At 29.7% G+C, this 24212-nt stretch overlaps 1 protein-coding gene and 1 non-coding gene across 2 annotated transcripts; both read right to left on the bottom strand.

Moving 5' to 3' along the window:
- Positions 1 to 335: 335 nt before the first annotated feature.
- Positions 336 to 4215, bottom strand: LOC136200933 (protein FANTASTIC FOUR 1-like). Its single transcript, XM_065991435.1, has 2 exons — positions 4094 to 4215; positions 336 to 1748 (listed from the first exon to the last, which is right to left on the bottom strand). The coding sequence occupies exon 2, from the start codon at positions 1536 to 1538 to the stop codon at positions 750 to 752; it is 789 nt and encodes a 262-aa protein (XP_065847507.1). The 5' UTR covers positions 1539 to 1748; positions 4094 to 4215; the 3' UTR covers positions 336 to 749.
- A 16190-nt stretch (positions 4216 to 20405) lies between these two features.
- TRNAR-ACG (transfer RNA arginine (anticodon ACG)) lies at positions 20406 to 20478 on the bottom strand. The gene has a single exon. It is a non-coding gene; the product is annotated as a tRNA-Arg (tRNA).
- Between the last annotated feature and the right edge of the window lie 3734 nt (positions 20479 to 24212).

Raw genomic sequence — 24212 nt, 5'->3', positions numbered from 1 at the left:
GTTACCATTCATCTTTTATTAATTAAGTTTTCAAGTCAATAATAAATATAAAGTTCGTTTTGTTTTATCTACTGGTTGTTGTACGTTGTTGTTGTAAGTCAATTCTCAAACGTATTTGATTGTTTGGTTAATGAAAATTTGTTCACCACCGGAAAATAACTTTTTTATAAAAGTAGTGAATCAATGCTTATTGAAAAAACCGCTCTTTCCAACATCAAACAGTAAATAAAACAAAAAAACCTTAATATAAATAAATATTGTAAATTCATTCTCTTTGCTGACATTGCATAACATCATCTTATAAAAAAAAAAAGGAGGGAATATGATAAACAAAAATGAGAATAATCTCATTGCTGTAGACAAAATAAACATAAAAATCATTGATAAAATTAGCCCCTGTGGATCCACTATCCGAACCTACTTAACATCTCTCAACACAAAATATCCAGAGTCCGTCGACCCTCCGACCCCGACCCCCACGCCGGAGAGAGCAGCTTTATTCACCTAAATAAAGGAGTTATTTGTTAATTCTGTTCTGGCTCCGCCTCTGGATCAAATATCGATCACGAAAGACAATTTGAAGATCATAATTAACCTAGCTATTAGGCATTTTAATCTAATCAAATCAAATCTCAATTTAACTCAACAAAACCCTCATTTTCTTTTTTTTTTCTTTTTTCTTTTAAGGATTGGCAAAAAAAAAAAAAAACGAAACAAAAAACACGATTCCGATTCCGATTCCGCCTCAACTAAGTATGAACAGGCCTCAATGTTGGAACTGGCATTTGAAAAATGCAATTCTGCATCATTTTGTTGTAATTCAACAATTTGCAAGGACTCAAATTCCCCCCAATTCCGCCGGCATTGTTGTTGTTGTTGCTATTGTTGTTACGCTCATCGTAAACAACGTAATCCTTTCCACGTTGTTCTTTCGCTTCTTCATTCTCATTTATCACTTCTTCAATATCTTCTTCTTCCTTTTCCTCTTCCTCTTCCTTTACCTCTTCTCCGTCTTCATCCTCGTCGTCTCCTTCTTCCTCCTCCTCTTCGGTGGTTTCATCGTCATTTTTAGCGAGACAATGAGAAAAATAATTATCAACCTCGTGGTCTAACGGAATCATCTGCAAAATAAGACGACCATCAGACCTCTCCGCCCGAAAATACTCGTGATGTTTAACTCTTTCCGCTTTCAAAATCAACCTTCCATCAGTATAATATCTCCTCAAAATCCACGGCATATGCGACGACAAATTCCCCGTTCTCGCCAATAATGGAATCGGCGGCGGATACTCCTTCGTCGCAGATTTCACCCGATTTTCGCGTCGCGGAACATAACTCTGAATCACTGAAACGTCAACGTTTTTTTGGAGATCAAGGCAGCTTTCACTGCCAATGTAATCACCAATAGGAGATGAAGAAAGGTTGAAACTAAAAAAACAATGTTCAAATGATTTGGTGGAGTGATTTTGAGTACACAACGGCGACGTTTTTGGGGTTTGGATAGGCAACGGCGACGTTTCGAGGGTTTGGGTCTGCATTTTTCTGTGAAGAAGTGGGTGTGGTAACAGAGATATATATATTACCAAGAAATGTATTGAAGAGAGGAAATTAAATTAAATTAAATTAAAAGATAATTGGTGTGGCAGAGAGAGAGACAGCTAAAAGGGTATTTAAGACATTAAGATGATTTTTTGGGTTCCTTTTGTGGATTCAAGATTTTTCAATATCTGAAACCATTATGAACTTACCTGTAAAAAATTCAAATTTTTAGTATCTAAATCACAACATTTTCTTATTTTTGGTATCTAAATCACAACATTTTCATATTTTTAGAATATAAATCACAACATTAATGATGCAGATTTCTGTAAATCCCAATCAATTTTGGGTTGGTGAATGTTTATTTAAATATTTTCATATATATTTTTATATTTTTGAACATTCCGGTTATAATTAAATCATACAAAGTTAATTCTCAACCCATTTTTATATCATAATTTATAAATTTTATCTAATTCACAAATCCTAACTCTGTAAAATATATACTAAACTTCTAATTTATAAATCCTAGTTCTTAGTATTTCTATGTAAATTTACCTAGTTTATAAGGTTTTAGGTTTGAGTCTTGTAAATTACGAGAATAATTATTAAGAGAGTCTCTACTAATATCCCGATTCTATTGAATGGTGAAAAAAGAAAATCAATCAAAGCTTTTCGAACATTTACAAATTCGGATTTACTATAAAATAACGGACAAATGTGTTTTTAGATTGGTATTTTTAATATTTCTCTTTTTTTTTTTTTTGTATTTTATCATCCAAATTCTAGATTCGAATTGAAAAAACCTAGGAAAGAAAGACAAAATTTATACAAGACTCGAGCTAATACATACTTAAACATAAAACATAAAATACTAATTTTTCCTAATACCCATTTTACCCTTTCTTGAATAAGAGATTTTATGCTCCCGGAACGTATTAAATTTTCGGGTTGAGACATTAGTTAAGTGTTCGTTTCATTTGTTTTTCACTCCAAAACATAGAAATGAAATCGACAAACAACTAACAACAATAACAAACGGTTAAACCAAACTTCATATCACTAATGATTTGATCAAAGGCTCAAACATGAAACATTTAAAGGTTTTATAAATACACATGAAAATTTAATAAAATATGGGATATGAAAATATAACATGTGCTAAAATTAAGGGTCCACATGATATAAAAAAAGGTTTTATTGTAGGTTGATCTTATATATATAATATAATCATAAGTATACATTATTAAACAACTTTTGTAAACATATGGATAATACAACAATAGTTGCATAAGATTTTATCCATATGAAACTGAAATCCCAGAACCCCCAAAACTATATAATAAAAATAAAAATGTGGTCCATATATAAATCTTGGCAGTAGAAAAAGAAGATTTAGGATAAGAGTATTCTAGATACAGTATCCAACCTCTTTTTTTTTTTTTTTAATTAAATATCTTTTTTTGAAGCACCGATACTTCCCGGAGGTCACCGTACAAATATCCGATACTCTGAGTACAGGGATATGGCGGGGATACGGTGGGATACGTGCGGGACACGCCTGGGAAGTATCCCCTTTTTTCTTTTCTTTTTTTAAATGAGGGGATATGCGGGGACACTTCAGGGACACTTCGGGAACACGTCGGGGATATTTTAGGGGTTTTTTTAAAAAAACTTTGAAAGTATAAGGGTTTTTTAAAAAAAAAACTTAGAAAGTATAAGAATTAAAATTAAATAATCCCACCCACTAGTGTATACAGACACAACATTTTTGGTTTTATAACCACTTGTGAGTATTATTTGTGTTTTTATAATGACTTTATAACTATGGTTTGTGATTTATATACTTACGTATCTTTTAAATTTTCATTATAAATGATATATATATATATATATTATTAATTATATATAAAATTTGTCGTATCCCTGTCGTACCCGTATCTCATATTTTTTAGAAATGCGGTTTGCCGTACCCGTACGCGTACCCTTACCCGTATGCGTACCCGTATCGGTGCTTCATAGGTTCAAAGTTATAAAAACAAAAAATCTAAGAGTTCAATCTATCAAAACTAGAATAACTAAGAGGAGTGAAAATGATATTTTCCAAAACATAATAGCAAATAAAACAATGAAATAGAATAGAAAATTAATCAAAATTGGATTTGAAAGAGACAGAAAGTGACTGCATATCAAATAAAAGAAATGCTAATTATGGATTATTTACAACAATGGAGAACACAAAATATCAAAATTAAAAATTCCCTTAATTGATTTTTTTAATTTTCTGTAATATTTCTTGAATTTATAATGCCAATAAACACACTCAGAAATTCAATTCAAGCATTCATTCATGATTTACAATTAATTTATTTAATTTCCTTCTGAATAAATCATAATTCTATTATTAAAATAGAAACCCAGAAAAGATCGAAAAGGGTAAGAATGGAATAACAGAAATTGATGGAATCAAAATCGACAACATTTCATAAACAAGAAATTCAGAATTGAAGAACAATAAGATCGATTGAAATGAGAATAATGAAAAAGAGCATACCGGAAAAAGGAAGGGGGAGGTGGAGGAGACGGCGGAGGAGATGGGGGCGGAATGCACCTCCTCCCTCCTTAGAAGAAGATCCACCCGAAGGAGAGTTAAAAATAAATAAAAAAGGGATACCAACAAGACAACTCATAATAAGAGAGGGTATACAGACAGACAAGCATGTATCTATATGTTCACAAAAGACATCCTTTCGCCATTTTTTTTTTTTTTTTTTTTGTCTTTTTTTTTTTAATTATTATATATACGGAAAAAAAACTTTTGGTGATTAATTAAAGAGATAAGTTATCAAAATAGGTCAATGGTTTTTGAGGAATTATCAATTTAGATTTTACGTACAAAATAATATTAATATAGACATAACGATTCATGTATTTTTATTTGTTAATAAACAAATTGTCAGGTCGTTTCTTGTTCGGGAGTAGCTGTTTAATTCAGGCTGTGAAAGAACCAAAGATAATCGAAGTATTAGCGGTACGTACGAGTTTGAGTTGGCTCGCTAGTCTAAACTTTACACAGGTTGTTTTTGAGTCGGACGCCAAATTAGGCGTTGATGCAATTGAATCACATCGACAAGATAATTCGGAGTTCGGTTCAATTATGAAAGATTGCAGGTTTATTGTCAACCCGCACCCTGGTTTTAAATTATGTTTCATTTCTCGTTTAGCGAATAGGGCCGCGCATTTAATGGCAAGGTGGGCCTATTCCAATGCTAACGATTGTTTTTTTAGTGTAATGCCTCCATGGCTTGAGAACACTGTTCGTGAGGACGCTAGTCCTATTATTTAATGAAGTTGCATTTTTCGGTCCAAAAAAAGAAACAAATTGTCACATAAACTCAATTAAAATATATATTATACTATAATAATAATAATATAAAAAATGCGCATTTGTAACGTATTTCTTCAAAAATGTATAAGCATCAGTATTTTAAAAACAATATCATTGAAACAACTAATATCAACAATATTATTGAAATTATAATAAGGTAAAAAATAAATTCGTAATAAAAAAATGTTTTTGTTGATCGTCACTTAGATGACGTCGAGTCGGCCTAGGTGAAGCCCAGATGGCTAAAAATCGCCTAGGGGACTAAAAACACTTAGAGAGACTAATTAAAGGAAATCGGAGTGGATTCTTAATTTCAAGTGCCTAGACAGTCTAGGGGACTTTGTTTTTGAACATACAGTAAAACCCCTATATAGAAATACACTTGAGACTGAGCTATTTGTATAAGAATTGAGATGTTATTATTAAATAGAGTTTGGTCATAGATGTTATTACCAAATTGGGACCGAGTTTTTTTATAACAAAATAGACGTTTATTCCTATATAGAGGTTTTACTGTATAAGGTAAAAAAACAAATATATCTTTATCATTGCTAGTAGTGCAATGTGGTAAAATACGAGATGCGCTAGTCGGGCGGACAGAACCATGGAAAATTAATTGGGGATTAGTCATAATTAATCAGATTTGTATTTTTATATTTTTTATTTGTTAAATAATGATATTTTATATAAATTTCAATTAAAATATATATTATACTATTTAAAAATAATAATATAAAATTATTTAATATAGAAAAATAATTATATTTTTAACATATATCTTTAAAAATATGCAAACATCAATATTTCAATAATAATATCATTAAAACAACTCAAAAAATAAAATATAATATTCATAAATAATATAATTCACCAAAATTATGAAACAATATCTTGAAATCTTAAACCATACCATAAAAACAAATAGATTCGAAAATAATAAACACAATATACAAATATACATGCAATATTTAAAAATGAATTATAATAAATCGTCTAGAGGCTAAAAAAATGTCCAAATGCAGTAATTGAAGAAAGTCAAGGTCCCTTAATTAAGAAAGAAAGATCAGGCGAGATTCAGCGTAGAATGAGATTGGGAATGGAAGCTAATCAGACTGTCTGGATCGATTGCCTGGAGATTACCAATGGAAAGCGAGTGAACTAAATCCCTAAGAATTTCGCTATTTCGATTTTGCGGGTTAGCGGGGGGTCTGCTAGATCGACATTATCGAATAGCTTGGGATCTTAGCAGCTGGGCTTAAGGATGTAATCCGCTAGAATAAATGGAATGAATGCGTATCCAACCCGCTGGTTGAAAAAGCTAGACATCGTATTCGAAGATGGATGATGTGATGGGGACTCTTGTGGAGGAAATTCTGAATCCAGCCGCAAAGCGTTGAGCTCAACGAACGAGTAAAGACAGCAAGGGTAGCCTTTCATTTCAGAGCTTAGAAGACCGGTATTGGAGTTCTATTTTCTTTATAAACAAGATCTAGACAATCCAAACGAATTTGTTTTTTAAACAGTGGTAAAGTGTAACTTTATTCATAGCATTATGAAATCATTGAGAATCTATGTAATTTTGAGTTGGTGAATATTTATTTAAATATTTTCATGTATATCAATTATATATATATATATATATTTTATTTTTGAACATTGGTTAAAATTAATTCATACAAAAGTAATTCTCAATGCATTTTTATATCATAATTTATAAATTCTACATTCTAATTCATAAATTCTAACATGTAAATTTACCTAATTTATAAAGTCTTAGGTTTGAGCCTTGTGAATTACGAGAATAATTATTAAGAGAGTCTCCGCTAGTATCCGGATTCTATTGAATGGTGAAAAAAGCAAATCAATCAAATATATTTCAAAGCTTTTCGAACATTTACAAATTCGGAATTACTATAAAATAATGGACAAATATGTTTTTAGATTGGTATTTTTAATATTTCTCCTTTTTTTTTTGTAGTTTATCGTCTAATTTCTAGATTCGAAAAAAACTATGAAAGAAAGACAAAATTTATACAAAACTCAAGCTAAGACCGAATAATTAAAACGTACTCTTAGAACACATACTTCAACATAAAAACATAAAATACTAATTTTTACTAATACCCATTTTACCCTTTCACGAATAAAAGATTTTATGCTCCCGTAGTATATTAAATTTTCTTGTCGAGACCTTAATTAAGTGTTCGTTTCATTTGTTTTTTTTACTAATACCCATTTTACCCTTTCACAAAAAAATGTTTTTGTTGATCGTTGCTTAGACGGCGTCGAGTCGGCCTAGGCGGAGTCCAAACGACTAAAAATCGCCTAGGGGACTAAAAACACTTAGGTATTGTTTGATAAAACTGAAAATTAAGTGCTGAAAAAATAAGTACTGGATTTTAAGTGCTGAATATTATAAGTTCTGAAAATATTGAGTGATATAATTATTATAAAAATATTAGTGTATAATGTTTAACTTAAAATATTAAGTTAAATATTTTGACTTACCAAAATAAGTGCTTTTTAACTTAATTTATTAATTTAAGTGGTGGAAAAATAATTATTATCAAACGTACTTAAATTAAATAAGTGCTTAATATTTTAATTTAAGTCATTAAGTGACTTATCAAACAAAGCCTTAGAGAGACTAATTAAAGAAAATCGGAGCGGATTCTTAATTCAAAGTCTAGGGGCCTTGTTTTTGAACATACGGTAAAACCTCTATTGAGAGGTTATTACTAAATAGAAGTTGGTCATAGAAGTTATTACCAAATTGGGACCGAGTTTTTTTTATAACAAAATAGAGGTTTATTCCTATATAGAGGTTTTACTGTATAAGGTAAAAAAACAAATATATCTTTATCATTACTAGTACTGCAATGTGGTAAAATACGAGAGGCGCTAGTCGGACGGACAGAGTCATAAAAAATTAATTGGGGATTAGTCAATAATTAATCATATTTATATTTTTATATTTTTTATTTATTAAACAACGAAATTTTATATAAATTTCAATTAAAATATATATTATACTATCTAAAAATAATAATATAAAATTATTTAATATAAAAAATATTTATATTTTTAACATATATTTTTTAAAATACGCAAACATTAACATTTCAATGATAATATCATTAAAACAACTAAAAAAATAAAATATAATATTCATAATTAATATAATTCACCAAAATTATGAAATAATATCTTGAAATCTTAAACCATACCATAAAAACAAGTAGAGTCGAAAATAATAAACACAATATATATATATATATATATATATATATATATATATATATGCTCTCTCTAAAAAATTACTCAAACTGCTTCTTCTCCTTCTTTTCAATTTTCATCGATTCTTCACCAACTTTATCAATTAATCTTTCTGTTCATTGGATTTTTCTTCTTTTTCGAGTTGCAGTTTTCTATTCGAAGAGAACGAAGGAAATAGAAGACTATCTTCATTTTTCCTCATTGCACCGGTCTGTTGTTTTTTTTTTTCTTTGTTCAGTAAATTATAGTTGGATTGCATATATTTCACAAAATCTCTTATCCGCTTGAATTGCCTTGGTTGTTTATTATCTGTTCATTTGTAACTTTTTCTGTTTTAGCAAGAGCAGATCTGGTAGATCTTATACGTAGATCACTACATCTACGTGATTGCAAAAGAAATGACTCAAATTCAAAGATTCAAAAGAGTTTAAATGTTGAAGATGAGATTACAAGTGTTTTTTTTTTTTTTTGCAACTTTGGAGTTTGAGGAAGTATATATTTCATCTATTGTTTGTTTTATTTGTACCTTTAATGGTTTATTTTGCTCTTTGCAGTTGTTTTTTTTTTACTTTTATGGATTTTGTACTAGACATAACTCTTACTTATGTAAAGTTTTATTCCTTACTTTTCTTGTTGTACTTAATTATGTATGCACTTTTATTAAAAAAAAAAATAACTTCAGCAAAAAATAAAAAAATTCTTAAAATATCATTTTCATTAACTCTACAATGAATTGTTACCTATTATTAGAATGATCATTTTTATCAACGAATGAACCATTATGTTAGTAAATTACAAAGCTTAAGGCTATAATATTCTACTGTAAAGTTCAGAAGCCATAATAAAAATGAAAGCAAAATCTAGGGTCATGGATGTAATTTACCAGTTTTTAATTTTTTTAATTTTATTTTAGAATAGGCTGAGGATGAGTTTAACGTATTTTTAATCTATTACTGTAAGTGATAAAATACTAATATTTGTGAATAAAATGTCTTCACTAATAATATCTGAATTGATTCAATTTGTCAATATTATCTTTATTTATGTCGTTTATAAATAACGTTAAGAGTAAAATTATTTATAACTTTGAAATTAATATGCAAGTATTTCTGTATTTAGCGGAACAATACATTCATGAATTGCGAGAGGAACAATAAATTCACTTATAAGCGCGTATACACGTAAATATGATCTGTATATAAAATCCTAATTAATCATAATATGATAATGTCTATCTTTAGGGGGTTTAAGGATTAGGAGTGTTTAAAGAGATATATATCCACAATATTTTTAGATTAATTTAACTAATACTAATATTTAGCGGTTGCCAAGTGAAATTTGTTTTTCTTTTGTTTCCTCATTACTTCATCCCCTGAAAGGAAGTAAATAAATAAAAAGATAAAGATTAAATTACATAAAATTGAAAATTAAGTGCTAAAAAAATAAGTACTGAATTTTATATGTTTAATATTATAAGTGTTGAAAGTATTAAATGATATAACTGTTTGATAAATAATGAAAATAAGTGTTAAATGTAGAAATATTAGTTGATAATATTCATCTTAAAATGTTAACTATTTTGACTTATTAAAATAAGTGATTTTTAATTTAATTGACTAATTTAAGTGGTGGAAAATAACTCTTATCAAATAAACTTAAATTAAATAAATACTTAATATTTTAATTTAAGTCATTACGTGGATTATCAAACGAATTTAAACCTAACGTTTTAAGGGATATTCAGATTTAAGTTTGACGTATTAAATTATGCAAATTTAACCATAAATTTTTCAAACAATCAATTTTTACCTTACGCCATCAAAAATTATAAAATACTGGTTTAACCGTTAGTTAATTGTAACTTCAAAAATTCCAAACATCAATTATTTCTAAAATATTTAATGTGTTCATCAAATAGTTATAAATAATGTATTAAAATGCTAATAACTAAGTCTGTTACATATAGTTAATTGCAATTTTTTTTTGTCTAACGGTCTAAATATGTAGCTTGTTATTAATATAATTGTAACTAACCAATACAAAATATACGAAACTGATTCAATTTATCGACAAATCCATTTAAAAGGTTTGACATGACAGTTAAATAATGGTCAAACCTTCAAATTTTTGGTAACGCATGACTAAAATTGATCTTGTTTGAAAATATTAAAGTTAAATTTATAGTATTTTATACGTTAGACTTAAATCTGCACTTCCTTTGAAACATTAAAATTAAATATGACTCTTGCCCCATAAATAAATTAATAAACAATATGTTATTATTGTTAATAGTGATTATTTTAATTTTTATCCATCCCAAGATATTGCAAACTAGCCTGAGTTTACTTTGAATTCAACTAAACAGAAAATAAAAGGGAAATATGTAATGGGCCCAACCTATTTTTCATTCTTGTACCAACAAGAATGGGCTTCATTTCAAATTCCTCCTCTGTAGGACAACTTTATATATATATATAGGGTAAACTACATCCAAGGTCAGTGAACTTTATCCATTTTAACATCGTGGCCACTGAATTTCAATTTTTAATGGTATAACTACTAAACTTTACACTTTTTAACGCTGGTGGCCACTCAACTTTAACCAAGTTCTCAAAATAAAAATATTTAAGAATTAAAGTTGTTCAGAACGATATTTACCATGAAACCACATTTTTACTCTCTCTCTCTTCTAACCAAACAACACCTAAATGACCTCAAAATGAAAAATTTTAAGAATTAAAGTTCCTTAGAATATCATTAACTCTTTGATTTTTTTCTATTTTCAGACTGCCAGCGGTCGTTTTGAAACGTTGAGTGACCGCCATTGTTAAAAAGTGTAAAGTTCAGTGCTCATACTGTTAAGAATTGAAGTTCAGTGGCCACAATGTTAAATGGATAAAGTTTAGTAGCCATGAGTGTAATTTACCCTATATATATATAGTCCTATAATATAATACTGTATAATTTTAAGCTTAACATTTATTATACACTATAATTTTAAGTTTTATTTATAAAAAATGACTTTTAGGCATAGTCCGTACTTATATAAAATTTTATTCTTTACTTTTATTGTTGTACTTACTATTTTCTTATTTATGAAATAATAATAATGTATGTATGTATTTTTATAAAAAAAATAAATAAATAATGAGTTTTTTCATTGATACAATATAGTATTTAATTTTTAAACCTTACTCTTTTTTATGGTTAATTTTAAAATTATTAGATAGATAGTACAATTGAAGGTTAAAAGGTGTTAAATATAAAAAAATTCATACGAAAAGAAACTTATTATTTATTGGAAGGATTAAATAGTGTTATTTTAAATATAGATTAAAAAAGTTATATTTTTTGTTTTGAAGAATTAAATAAGTTATATTTATTCTGTCCCATTATATAAGTGATTTTAGAAAGTGATTTTTTTCTTCTAAAATTTAGCTTTTCAAAAACTTTTAGGGTCTGTTTGGTTCAGCTGTTAGTTAATAGCTGTTGCGGTTGCTGTTAGCTGTTTGCAGTTACAGTAAGCTGTTAGCTGTTTGTTATTAGCTGTTTAATTACTAGTGTTTGGTAAAATTATATTGAATTGTTGCTGTTCGGATTTAAAATGTCTAAAATGGACATTTTTAAATTAATCAACGATGAAATTATAAAAGGAAAAATGTGAAAAAATGTCCATAACGTTTACAACTAGGAATAATTTTACTCTTAATGTCTAAAATGATGCAATTATATGTTTGTGATATGTTACTAATGATGATAAAATGGTGCACATGTCAAGTGTAGATGACAATATTCATGACCAAGAAGACAATTTAATAAATTATTTCTCAAATTTACCCAACTTATCCACGTTATATGTAAAATTGCTTTTAGCTGCCAAAATTATGGGTATAATTGCACCATTTTAGACGTTAAGGGTAAAATTGCTCCTAACTATAATGTTCGGATATTTTTGCACCTTATCATATTATAAAAAAATGTGTTACACAAATTAATAAAAATAATCTATATAAAAAATAAAAAATTTATTGAACACAACAAAACCTTGTTTTTCCGGTAATTATGCTGTAGAAATATAAATAATGTGAAAAAATAAATATATTTTGTGGAAATAAAAAGGATAATTCTGTCAATAACAACTAACTACAAACAGCTGTTTATGAAAAGCTCCAAATAGGAGCTTTTCGTGAAACGCTCCAAAACTCTGCAGTTTCCAGCGAAAATGTTAAACGCTGCGGTTATATAAACCTAACCAAACGCTATATTTCATGCGGTTTGGAGTGAAACGCTAAACGCTCATCCGAAAAGCTGAAACAAACACCCTCTTAGTTTGATTTTCAATATATCCATGTGTTTTAAAATGAAACATGAGAAGTATTTCTTTTTCTTGAAAAACTTAAATAAGTTATACTTATGGCTCTTTTGTTTTACATATCGTTTGTTTTTGCTCTTTGCTGTTGGAAAAATCTGTCTTTTCTAAAAAAAAAAGTATTCCCTGTTTTTGTAAAATGCTATTTTTCATATATAAAAGATAAATATAATGTCACTAGTCAAACACATAAAACTCTCCATTTTGAAGTGAAAAGGGAAACAGAAACATGAAAGTGCTACCAAACACTCTCTTAATTTTAGTTCACAAATAGAGGAAAATGACAAAAAGCATAATTAAGTCCCTGAACTTTATATGTTTTAGGGACCAAGCCCCCTGATCAATTATTTTTCTACATTGAACTCTCATCATTGATTTTATTATGGATTTGGCCCTTATTTAACTTTTCCGTCGAGTTTAGGAGATGAGAAGATCGATTTGGCGATTCTAATAATGAAAATCATAAAATAGGAGAAAAAAAATCGAGTTTGGAAAAATATACTGGAAATTAATTTCTATAATCTCGTTTTAGTTTTTAATTTTTATCTCTCCCAGTCAAGAAATTCTTATTTTTATTTATCCATGTCAACAAGCCGAATCGTCCTAACGATGTATGCAGTCCAAACTCGATGAAAAACTTAAGTAAAGACCTAATTCATAATAGAATCAATGAACTCAATATGAAAAAATAAATGATAAAAAGCTTAATCCTTAAATCAGTTAATGTTAAGGGCTTAATTATGTTTTTTGTGGAGTAAAATTGATGAGCAAAAGAAAAGCATGTAGAAAGGGCCACAATAGTTGACATGTTTCTTTTAGTGAGTGAAATTAAGCATGGCCATAGTACCTAATAAAATAATGCAACTTGAATGATGATGTGGATGGATGTGTTGATATACATATTCTATGTAATCCACCTACAATCTTGGAACTTCAATAAATAATTTGATTGTGTAATCATATACAATGATCACCCTTAGGTGTGAATTTGGTATACTTGTAGCATTACTATCTTATTATTAATTTGGAATGGAAACAATTAAAAAGTGTTGTAATTTACTTCATTTTTAATATTGAAAAGCTCTTATATTAACCTTCTTTTAATTTAAAATATTTAATGGGTAAGTTTCTTCCATTATTAAAGTGGAGAGTTATATTTTCTCAATCATCAATTCGTATTGTTCGTGAAACTGAGTTTCATTCAGTTCAGATTGCATCAGATTCTCTATTTGCTATCCATCTTTTTTGCAGAGAAGAAACTTTTCGCAACTGGATGGAAGTGATTGTTACTGATATTCTTGAAGAGATAAAGTCATTCTCACATGTTGATTTTATTCATGAAAGGCATCAAGCGCATATGGTTGCACATAACTTGGTTGTCTGGGCTACTTCTCTTACATATGTAGAAATCCTTATTGAGATTTTCCTATGTCTGTTTTAGCTTGTATTCAAACTGGTCGTGATTTTCTCTATTAATGCAAGCGTGTTTTTTTTTCAAAAATAAAAAATAGAGAGATGTATTTTTCAAGTAGAATTTGAGTACTTGTGCATAATTGCTACAAGCTAACAACGATATTGTTAGGATGTTGTATCGTGGAGGGGAAGAGACAAAGTGTATTTAATGTGCACGTTTAAAGTTTTGCTAAGTGTAGAGGGCTCGAATCTCCTTTATGAGAGTGAGATATTTGTGCTTTAGCCTTATAGTTTCATGCAAATACCATTGCACCTCTTACATATATATTAATAAAATTATAGTTTATAATTATTTCACTAACAATTTTAAGAAGAATTCGAACAAATGGAGTTTGCACAAGACAAGCACGTTAGTCAAGTTGGCGATCTTAATAAGTCTTTCAAGTTTCATGGTTCTAATCTCAAGAGATGGAATGGAAAAATGTTATTCTATCTCAATCTACTCAAAGTAGCTTATGTCCTCACAAAGGAAAATATTAACAAGGAAAGTGTTGAAGGTATGACTAAAGAAGGGCAAGAACAAAAGAAGGCATGTGGAGAGATGTGCACAATATGAAGTTGATGAGTATACATTTTGTTATTATCTTTTGAATTATATGTCTGAACATTTCTATGATTATTACAAAAATACTTATCAAACTACGAAAAACATTTGGAAGACCTTGCAACTTAAATATGCTATAAAACATGTCAGTGCAAAGAAGTACGCAACCAGCCGCTTCTTTCACTGCCAAATTGTGGATGGAAAGTCTATAGTAGACCATGTGCGAGACTTCCAAATGATTGTGCATGAAGTCAGATCCGAAATAGTGAAGTTTGGTGATAATTTGTTTGTGTTGGTAATCATAGACAAATTGCCACCTTCTTGGAGCGAATTTCAAAGGACACTTGCCATGAACAAAAAAAGATAACTTTGGAAGATTTGATCACTTGCATCCGAGTGGAAGAACAAGCAAGAGAACAAGATGTTATGGTCAAACAAGACATAAATGGTAATTCCTCTAAGGCAAACCTTGTCACTTATAATAACATGGTTAATAGTTCCGAAAATGCGTATTTGAAACCAAACAACAGTGCTAAGAAGAAAAATTATAGACCTCATAATAAAAAAATAAAAATCCAATCAAAATAGTATAAAATTTGTCCATCATTCTAAAATAAAAAAATTAAATGTTTGTGGTCAAAACGAGCATGTCGCTCGATTTTACAAATTACAAAGACGTGCCAATAAAATGAACGTTAAGAGCCTTTTGTGGCTATGTTGATAGACATATTCAAGGTAGAAAATTATGATGAATGGTATGGAGGAGAGGAAAATTAAAACTCTGATTGAATTAACTAATGCAATGTTAATTGAATCATGTACCTTTGAACTTATAGGGTGAAGCCATTTTAACTGTATGTTATGTATTAAATCTTGTGCCACATAAGAAAACTAAGTTAACTCCATATGAACTACGAAAAGGTTTTAAACCAAATTTGCGATATTTAAAAGTTTAAAGTTGTTTGGCATATGTGAGATTGTCTGATCATAAAAAAACCAAAATTAGGCGTAAGAGCGGCCACTTATGTTTTGCTTGGCTATGCTAAATCGACTACAACCTACAGATTTCTTGATATTATAAATAATGTAATTTTTTATTATAATGATACTATTTTTTTATAAAGATAAGTTTCCTTTCTAATAATATAGTGGGATCAAATCGTTATTCAAAATACTTTAAATGAATCTTCTTCTTCAACTCATATCTTACAAAATCAAGAAAGTGTTTAAATAACCACAATTGTTAAAAATTATAATTTTGAACCAAGAAGAAGTAAAAGAGGAACAGTTGAAAAACAAATTTTAGTCCTAGCTTTATTTATAATGTTGAGAATTGTGTAATATTACAAGAAGCTTTATCTTCTAATGATTTTGTTTTTCTAAAAGAGGCTATAAATGATGAAATGGAAGCACTAATTTCTAATGAAACTTGGAAATTAGTTGACTTATGTCGAGGATATAAATCTATTGGATGTAAGTGGTTCTTTCAGAAAAAAATTAAAATCAGATGAGACCATTAACAAGTATAAATCTAGACTCATCACAAAAGGTTTTACACAAAAGGAAAATCTCGATTTCTTCGATATACATTCTCTACAGTTACTAGAGTAACATCCATTACACTTTTGATTTCTATTTACTACAATCTATGATTTACATATTCATCAAATGGATGTAAAGACAATATTTTTAAATGGAAATTTAGAAGAAGACATCTATATGGACAAATTAGAAGGGTTCATAGAGCCTGGCTAGGAAAAACAAAGTGTGCAAGCTAAATAGATCCAAGGTGTGGCTAAAGGTTTGAACTTTTAAGTCGGTAAGATTAAAGATTTCAAAATGTGATTGTTCAGTCAATCTAAAGGAAGAAAATGGTGGTGGTCATTGACAGTGGATGTGTTTGAGCTGGTGCCCAAGGTTGCTCTTGTTGAGTTACTGTAAATCTGACTGTGACAGTTTGGAGTATGCTAAGTTCTGTGAAGAAGATGTTCGTCGGACGTTGAAAGATATTGTTCAGACTTGGCAAGGCTACACCATTTGCAATTCTAATGGAGAGTTAGAGAGAGAGACAGAGGGGGGAGATGCTTTAAAAAATTGAAGGAGAGAGAAAATAATGATTGTGATATAAAGTTGAAGAAAATGAGTGAGTCCTACTTGTCTTAAGAGATAAGTTGGAAATTTGTGATGTGACAGGTTGACTAAGATTGACCGGTCATTTTTTCGGCTGCACACTTTAGTGGAATGTCACTCATAAAATAGTGTATATTAGTGTAACAAATTGAAGATTATACACTAAAATATAATATAAGGTAGTTGTTATACACCACGTATGTAATTTACCCATATAACCTATGATTCAAAACACAATTGAAAGCAAAGAAACGTAGAGAGTTTGACACATATTTGGACATAAACTTCTTAGAAATTTCTTGGGTAGGTGAGATTTCAGAAATTTCTTTTGAAAATTATTCTTGATACTCTAATTATCGAGGTCTGTGACCTGACTTTAGGAGTGGATAGGTCTACCTTTACCTAAACTTTTGATCACCAATTTTTTTTTCTTCTCTCCCATAAAATAGGTATGGAATCATATAAATTTCTTATGTTATTTATTTTTATTTTTTCAATTATTTAATTAATTCACATATTCATAATTTCCTAATAAGTGTGTATAATGTGTAATGTGGCAAATTGAAATATCTTAGAGTAACTTGTCACATGGTTTGATTGTGGCAAAGCATGGTGAAGATCTTGCAAAAGTGAAAAAAAAAAAATAAAGAGGTCAAAAAGGAGGAAGAAGAAGAGGCATTGTTTGAATAAATCATGTGAAATATGTCAGTCCAATATATTATATTTACCAAAGAAATGCTAAAATATTCATACTAACTTCTCCATACCTAATTAAAAATTTAATGTAATTTATGCATCCTCACAAGAAGCATCGAATTTGGATTTCCATTAAGGACACAGAGATGGTTTCATTAATTCAAACATTGAGACCCTACATTCCACAATATATTATCATAAACTTATAATTAAGGAGTAATTCATATAGCTTCATTTTAGAAAATACATCACCAAAAAGCATTATTAGACTCAGAGCTTTCATTTTTTGGTTCATTAAGTTTTTGATCTTTTATTTAGATATATTAAACTTCTGATCATTTATTTTTTGTCTTATTAAATCCTTAATAACAAAAAATAATAATTTTGAATATAAAATCCGGTTGACAAACTGTTATTCATTGTTCCAGCATTTGAAATTTGTATTTTTTTTACTATTTGGAAGCAGTTTTGGATATGTAATGCGACTATAGAAAAACTGTAAAAAGCTTAATTCAAATTGTAAAAAATTTATATTTTTTAATAATTTCAAATACTGATGAAGTTAATAACGTTTTTTTAACAGAATTAGATGTTCACAATTTAATAATTTGATCATCAATGACTTAATGAGACCAAACCTAAATGATTAGGGGATTAATATAACCAAATAAAACCAAAAAATAAAAGATCAAGGACCTAATGGTACTTTTTGCCAAATATATCTTTTATACTTTAAATATCTTATATTTATCCCTGAAATTTGTTTCCCTCTGAATCAACCAATAATTCACTTTAATAAAATTGAAGGAGTAAAAATTAAGTTCAAGTTGTTAAATTAGCACTTACGAAACCCATACTTTCACTCAGGAAAGAGAACACGTGGTGTTACCACATCGAGGCTACTCAATACGATCCCATCTCAAGGCCTTGCCTTTGGAAGCCTCCAAAGACCCCGTGACGGATCCAACCATTACAACAATCACAATGATCCCATAAATCGTGTATCTAGTAGACTTAAAGGATATTGAGCCCCAATTGTAAATTTGAGTAACTTTTATGTTACAGTTTGAAGTTTAGTAGTCATACCATAAAAATAAATAAAGTTAAATGACCATGGTGTAATTTAATCTATTATATTAGGATAATTATGGCAACCATGTCATTATTTTTTATCCATATTTGATTCTTTCAGTTAATTGTGTTAATCCGTTTAAACTTTATGTTGTAGGGTAAAAATATCCATGTTCATTCAAATTTAGGGGTTCTTAATCATTGTAATTAAACTTTAAAATAGGATAAATTAAGTTATTATAGTTTTGCTAGCCATAGTAAAATCACATTGATCGGTTTAGTGTTTATGTGACGCCGAAATGATAATATAAACAATTTGCAAGGAAATTCGATGTCACAATGATCTATATGAAATTTGTTTTCCATATGGTAAACATGTGTCTGCCATATGACAATGAATTAAAAAAATAAACTAAATATTAAATATGGTTATAAATTTAGAAAAAATAAAATGAATAGTGGTTTGATCCATCTAATTCCCCAAATTCTAAAAATCTCAAGTACATATTGCAACATTGATTTTACAAATAGTATGCATTATCATTCTGTCGTCACATGAACATTAAAATCGGTCATTGTGATCTTAGTGTGCTCGGTATAAAATGTTAGTAACTTTATTATTCTATTTAAAATTTAATGATCATGTTATGCCACTGGTTAAATTCACGTAAATATAGATACTTTTTACCATTATTTTATATCATCCTATTTATTAAAGGATTAATTTCAAATTAAACCATATGGTTATATGTTTTTACAGATCAATACTTATAGTTTTTTTGTTATAAACCGAACCATGTGGTTTGTAAAATCTTCATTTTGGGTTGATTTTACCAAAATCGGTTAAAATTGGCAAAGTCAATCCAAAATGAAAATTTTACAAACCACAGAGTTTGGTTTGTAACAAAAAAACTACAAAACGTGTAACCACATAGTTTAATTTAAAATTAACATTTTATTAAATAGATTGTATTTAAATAAACTCTTAACTCTTAACTAGACCAAGCTCAACGTGCTTACACCTAAAAATACGCAGCCAAGTCATGTTCAGCCGCTAAGAATTTATACGGGTCGAGATCGAACTGGGTTCGGATTTGAAAATCAAATTGCAAACCCAATACCGTAGAAGCCCACGTATTTAAATAAAAAAATATTATTTAATAAATAAAACTAGAATTAAAGTTAGAAGCATAAACAAATAACATAAAGCCACTCCACTCCATGTATATAAATTGTAAAACAAAATAAGAAATAAATAAAAAGATTACTGCACAATTTGTAACAAATTATTAAAATTTCATATTCACTTTAAAATTAGGGTTGTTTACATAAAAATCATGAATAATAATAATATTTATTGTTTAATTAATATTGATAATTTAATTTGCAATATATCAAAAGTATGAAACTTTATAATGGAAATGTCAAATAATTTTGTGAGTGGATTAGTGAGTGAAATGAAAGTGGAAAAGAAGAAAACCTATATTTTTGTTAATTGCAAGACTATTTTTAAACTTGACATAATTAATATAATTAATTGATAAAATTGTAGATAACTTTTAAAAAGTGAATTTTCCTGTAATCTCCCCTTAAAATTATTAAACCCAGCCCAAAACTAAACGGGCTTGGGCTGAGCCCAAAACTAAACGAGTCTGGGTATTCAAAATTCAAGGAACAAATATAAGGTCAAAAAAGGCAAAATCGACTCTGCTGGGGATCGAACCCAGAATCTCTGGTTTCGTAGACTTGACATAATTAATATAATTAATTGATAAAATTGTAGATAACTTTTTAAAATGAATTTCCCTGTAATTTCCCTTTAAAATTATTAAACCCAGCCCAAAACTAAACGGGCTTGGGCTGAGCCCAAAACTAAACGAGTCTGGGTATTCAAAATTCAAGGAACAAAAAGGCAAAATCGACTCTGCTGGGGATCGAACCCAGAATCTCTGGTTTCGTAGACCAGCGCCTTATCCATTGGGCCACAGAGTCGGATGATGAATGTGGTCTGATTTTGATTTACTTATAATATAATATTTTGCACCACGAGTACTGTTACTGATATGCTGTTTTCGTATTTATACCATCATCATGGATAACAACGAACTATTGGATATTTTGCTGCTAAATGAAAGTATTTTGATGTAAAAAGAAAATAAACAATATTGGTGATTAAGTATATGCTTTTTAACAATAAATTGAGTAAAAACAATTTATACTATATATTATACTAGTACTAGATATAATAATTACCAAAGCTTAGGTGATTATCGTGGTCTCAGATCCAGCGTTGTTTCCTCTCTGAAGTGAAATCAATCGTCGTCTGTCAAATCAGAATGATTTGATATGGGATGAGATCGGCTTGTTCCTAGAGGAGAAGAAACTCGGAACACTTGCGTTCTCCTCAGTGTCATGCTTCTGTTCCGCTTTCCAGACGTTTTCTATATTTTTCAGGCTCCCTGTGTGCCATCCTTTCTTGTTTAGAAACTTTAACACCATACTTCAAACACGATCCTCTCTCTGTCGGTCTTAGCTTCTTTGCAAAATCGGTCGAAGGATTGAATTGAATGAATGATGGCAAACGATGCATATTGATTGAGTAAATTACACCAATAGTACCTGAATTTTATCCTAATTCACACTTTGGTACCTAGATTACATTTTGTCCTGAAAATATACCTGAACTAACGATAACCGGACAATTTAGTATATTTTACCAGTCAACAACCGGTCAATGCGGGTTTGATGAGTAAATTACACTAATGGTACCTAAACTTTATCCTAATTCACACTTTGATACCTAAATTTCATTTTGTCCAAAAAATACACTTCAAGTAAAGATGAATCGATAATTTAGTATATTTGACCACTTAACGTGAGTTTGACCATTTTAAATTAGAAATTTAGACCCATCATACACTCAATTAACATATGCAATACTACCCTTTAGCTCTACATATATATTAAATGGTAGTATTATAATTTTATGTTAATTGAGTGTATTATAGGTCCTAATTTTTAATTCAAAATGGTTAAACTCTCGTTGATTGGTCACTGACCGATCAGATGTACTAAATTATCCGGTCACCTTCACTTGAGTTATATTTTTAGGACAAAAAAATCCAGGTACCAAAGTGTGAATTAGGAAAAGTTCAGGTACTATTGATGTAATGTATTCAGACAAACTTGCATTGACCGGTCATTTACCGGTAAAATTTACTAAATTGTCCGGTCATTATTACTTCAGGTATTTTTTTGGGACAAAATGTAATCTAGGTACCAAAGTATAAAATAGATAAAGTTTAGGTACTATTGGTGTAATTTACGCCATATTGATTCTTTATTCTGTAAAACCGTAATTAACTATTCCGGTTTTGGATTTTTTTTTTGTAAGAATGTCTTTCTATTAAAGAGTTTATATTTTGTCTCCCTATTGAAGAGTGGATCCCTTTGTTTTTCTATTAAAGAGTTTATATTTGTCTCTCTATTGAAGAGTGGATCCCTTTGTTTTTCATGGATTGACTCTATCCTTGTGCATGAGTCCGTGAGGTGGAACTGTCGGGGCATTGAAATTCTCGTACAATGCGTATGTGCTATGCTTTTGTGTCCCAATTTAGACTGGAATTTATTTTTTCTTATGCATGTGAAATGTAGTAGACGTAAGGTTGAATTAATGAAACACATATTGTCTTATTCTAACTTGTTTTTTTTTGTTGACCCTATTAACTGTGGCAGGTTTTTAGCTTTCTTATGGAAGAATAATGGCTCTACTAGTCTTCTTTGCTTCTCTAAATTTTTTTATTGATATTAAAGGTATTGTTCAAGGTTTATCGGAATATCGATCCTATGGTTTTCCCTAAAAGGTCCCGTCATACTAAATCATGTGATATGATTAAACATTAGTAAGAAGGTTCTTCTACTCCTTAGGTTATTATAAGAGATTTGAACTATATGGTCTCGCATTCGGAAAAAAAACGGCCGAATTCACCCTCCAAGCCTTATTATTGGCTTCTCTGATACTGTGACTTCTTGTGAGCTTTTTGAAATTACTACGCAGGGACACTGTTTTCCCAAGAAGAAAAGTTGTGGTTCCGCAAATTGTGTAGAAGAAAGTTTGACCATACTGTAGCTTTGTCGTCTTGGTTGCATCTCTTTAATATTACTAAAGTTATTGATAAGGATGCTCAATGCTAGGACCACTCTGCTCTTTTTCTTTCAATTAACTCTCTCTGTTATGCTTAGAAAAGACGATTTCGATTTGGGAACTCTTGGCTCGGTGAAGAAAGGTGTCACGATAAGGTGATTGATGCTCAATGACATTGTTGAGCGGCAAAAGAAGTGTGGGGGAGTAATTTCTAATCCATATTCTTTAGTTGCTTGTGTGTATAAGGCTTGCTATCACCCAGGTATCGCTAGCTTGGAGGTTGAAATTGGTGTTAATCCTAGTTATATTTGGCGAAGCTTACTTGCTGGTCAGCCTTTGTTAGTCTCAGGTTCTCGTTATATTGTTTTTTTAAATTGCTTTACATTGTTTAGAAAGGAGTTTAGTCTTCCAACTATTCAGCTTAGCCTTCACCATATCTTCCGGATAAAAGAAGTTCTCTCTTTTGTTTCTACCAATTAAAGAAAGAAAACCCAAATATTTTCCCGAAACTGAGATCATGTTGTCACTGAAAAGGTAGCTAACACCTCTACTAGTATCCTGAGCAGTTACAGCTAAAGGAAATAGAGGACTTTGTGAAAATTACTTGCTGACCAGAGGCACACTCATAATGATTAAGCCGCCTTAATAGCTTCACCTTCCACACTCTATTAGCCTTGAAAAAGGTAGTTGTCATCCGCAAAAAGTTGGGTAATGGCTGGAGCTCTTCTAGCAACTCTGCAGCCATGGATTTGACCCACAGCTTCAAGCTTAGAAGGAGTAGTAGAGAGACCTTCTGCACTTATAAAAAATAAATAAGGCGAAATAGTGTCGCCTTATCTGAGGCCCCTTTACGGATAAATAGGACCAATTGAATGATTGTCATTTGTAATAAGAGCATCTCCAAGAGACTCTTAGTACACTCTCTAAAAATAATATAAATAATTGACTCTTAGTGATTTAAGAGTGATTAAGATATATCATCTCTAACAATACTCCTTATATTTACTCCTTATTTATTATTTTATAATTAAAATTATCAATAATTGTTACATTTGCCAATAGTGAAAGGAGAGAGACTCCTTAATAATAAATTATTAATAAAAAATAAAGTTAGGAAGCACTAAGAAGTAAAAGAGACGTTCTCTATTAATGGAGAGGATGAAGAAACTCTTATTAGTGATTTGAGGAGCCACTAAGAGGTTGTTGGAGCTAAATTTTTATTCTCTCTCCTCAAATTTTAACTCAAGAGCCACTTTAAGAGGTTGTTGGGGATGCTCTAATATACTTGACCTTTCTCACACATTGCATCACTAAATCAACCCACCTTGAATAAAAATTCATCTTTAACATCATACTCTCTGGGAATTGTCATTCAACTCTATCGTAGGTTTTTGATATATCGAGCTTCAAAGAGGCAAACTCGACTTTATCTTTTGTAGGAAAATTATTCACTTCAAAGGTATGATCAACCTCCGTGTGATAAAAGCATTATGCGAGATAATAAGATGAAGAACATATTTCAAGCAATTTGCAATAGCCTTGGAGAGAATTTTATATAAATTATATTACACAAGACAATGGG

Source organism: Euphorbia lathyris, chromosome 7 (assembly GCF_963576675.1).
Source record: "Euphorbia lathyris chromosome 7, ddEupLath1.1, whole genome shotgun sequence".
NCBI classification, from domain to species: domain Eukaryota; kingdom Viridiplantae; phylum Streptophyta; class Magnoliopsida; order Malpighiales; family Euphorbiaceae; genus Euphorbia; species Euphorbia lathyris.
This window is presented reverse-complemented; position numbering and strand designations above follow the sequence as displayed.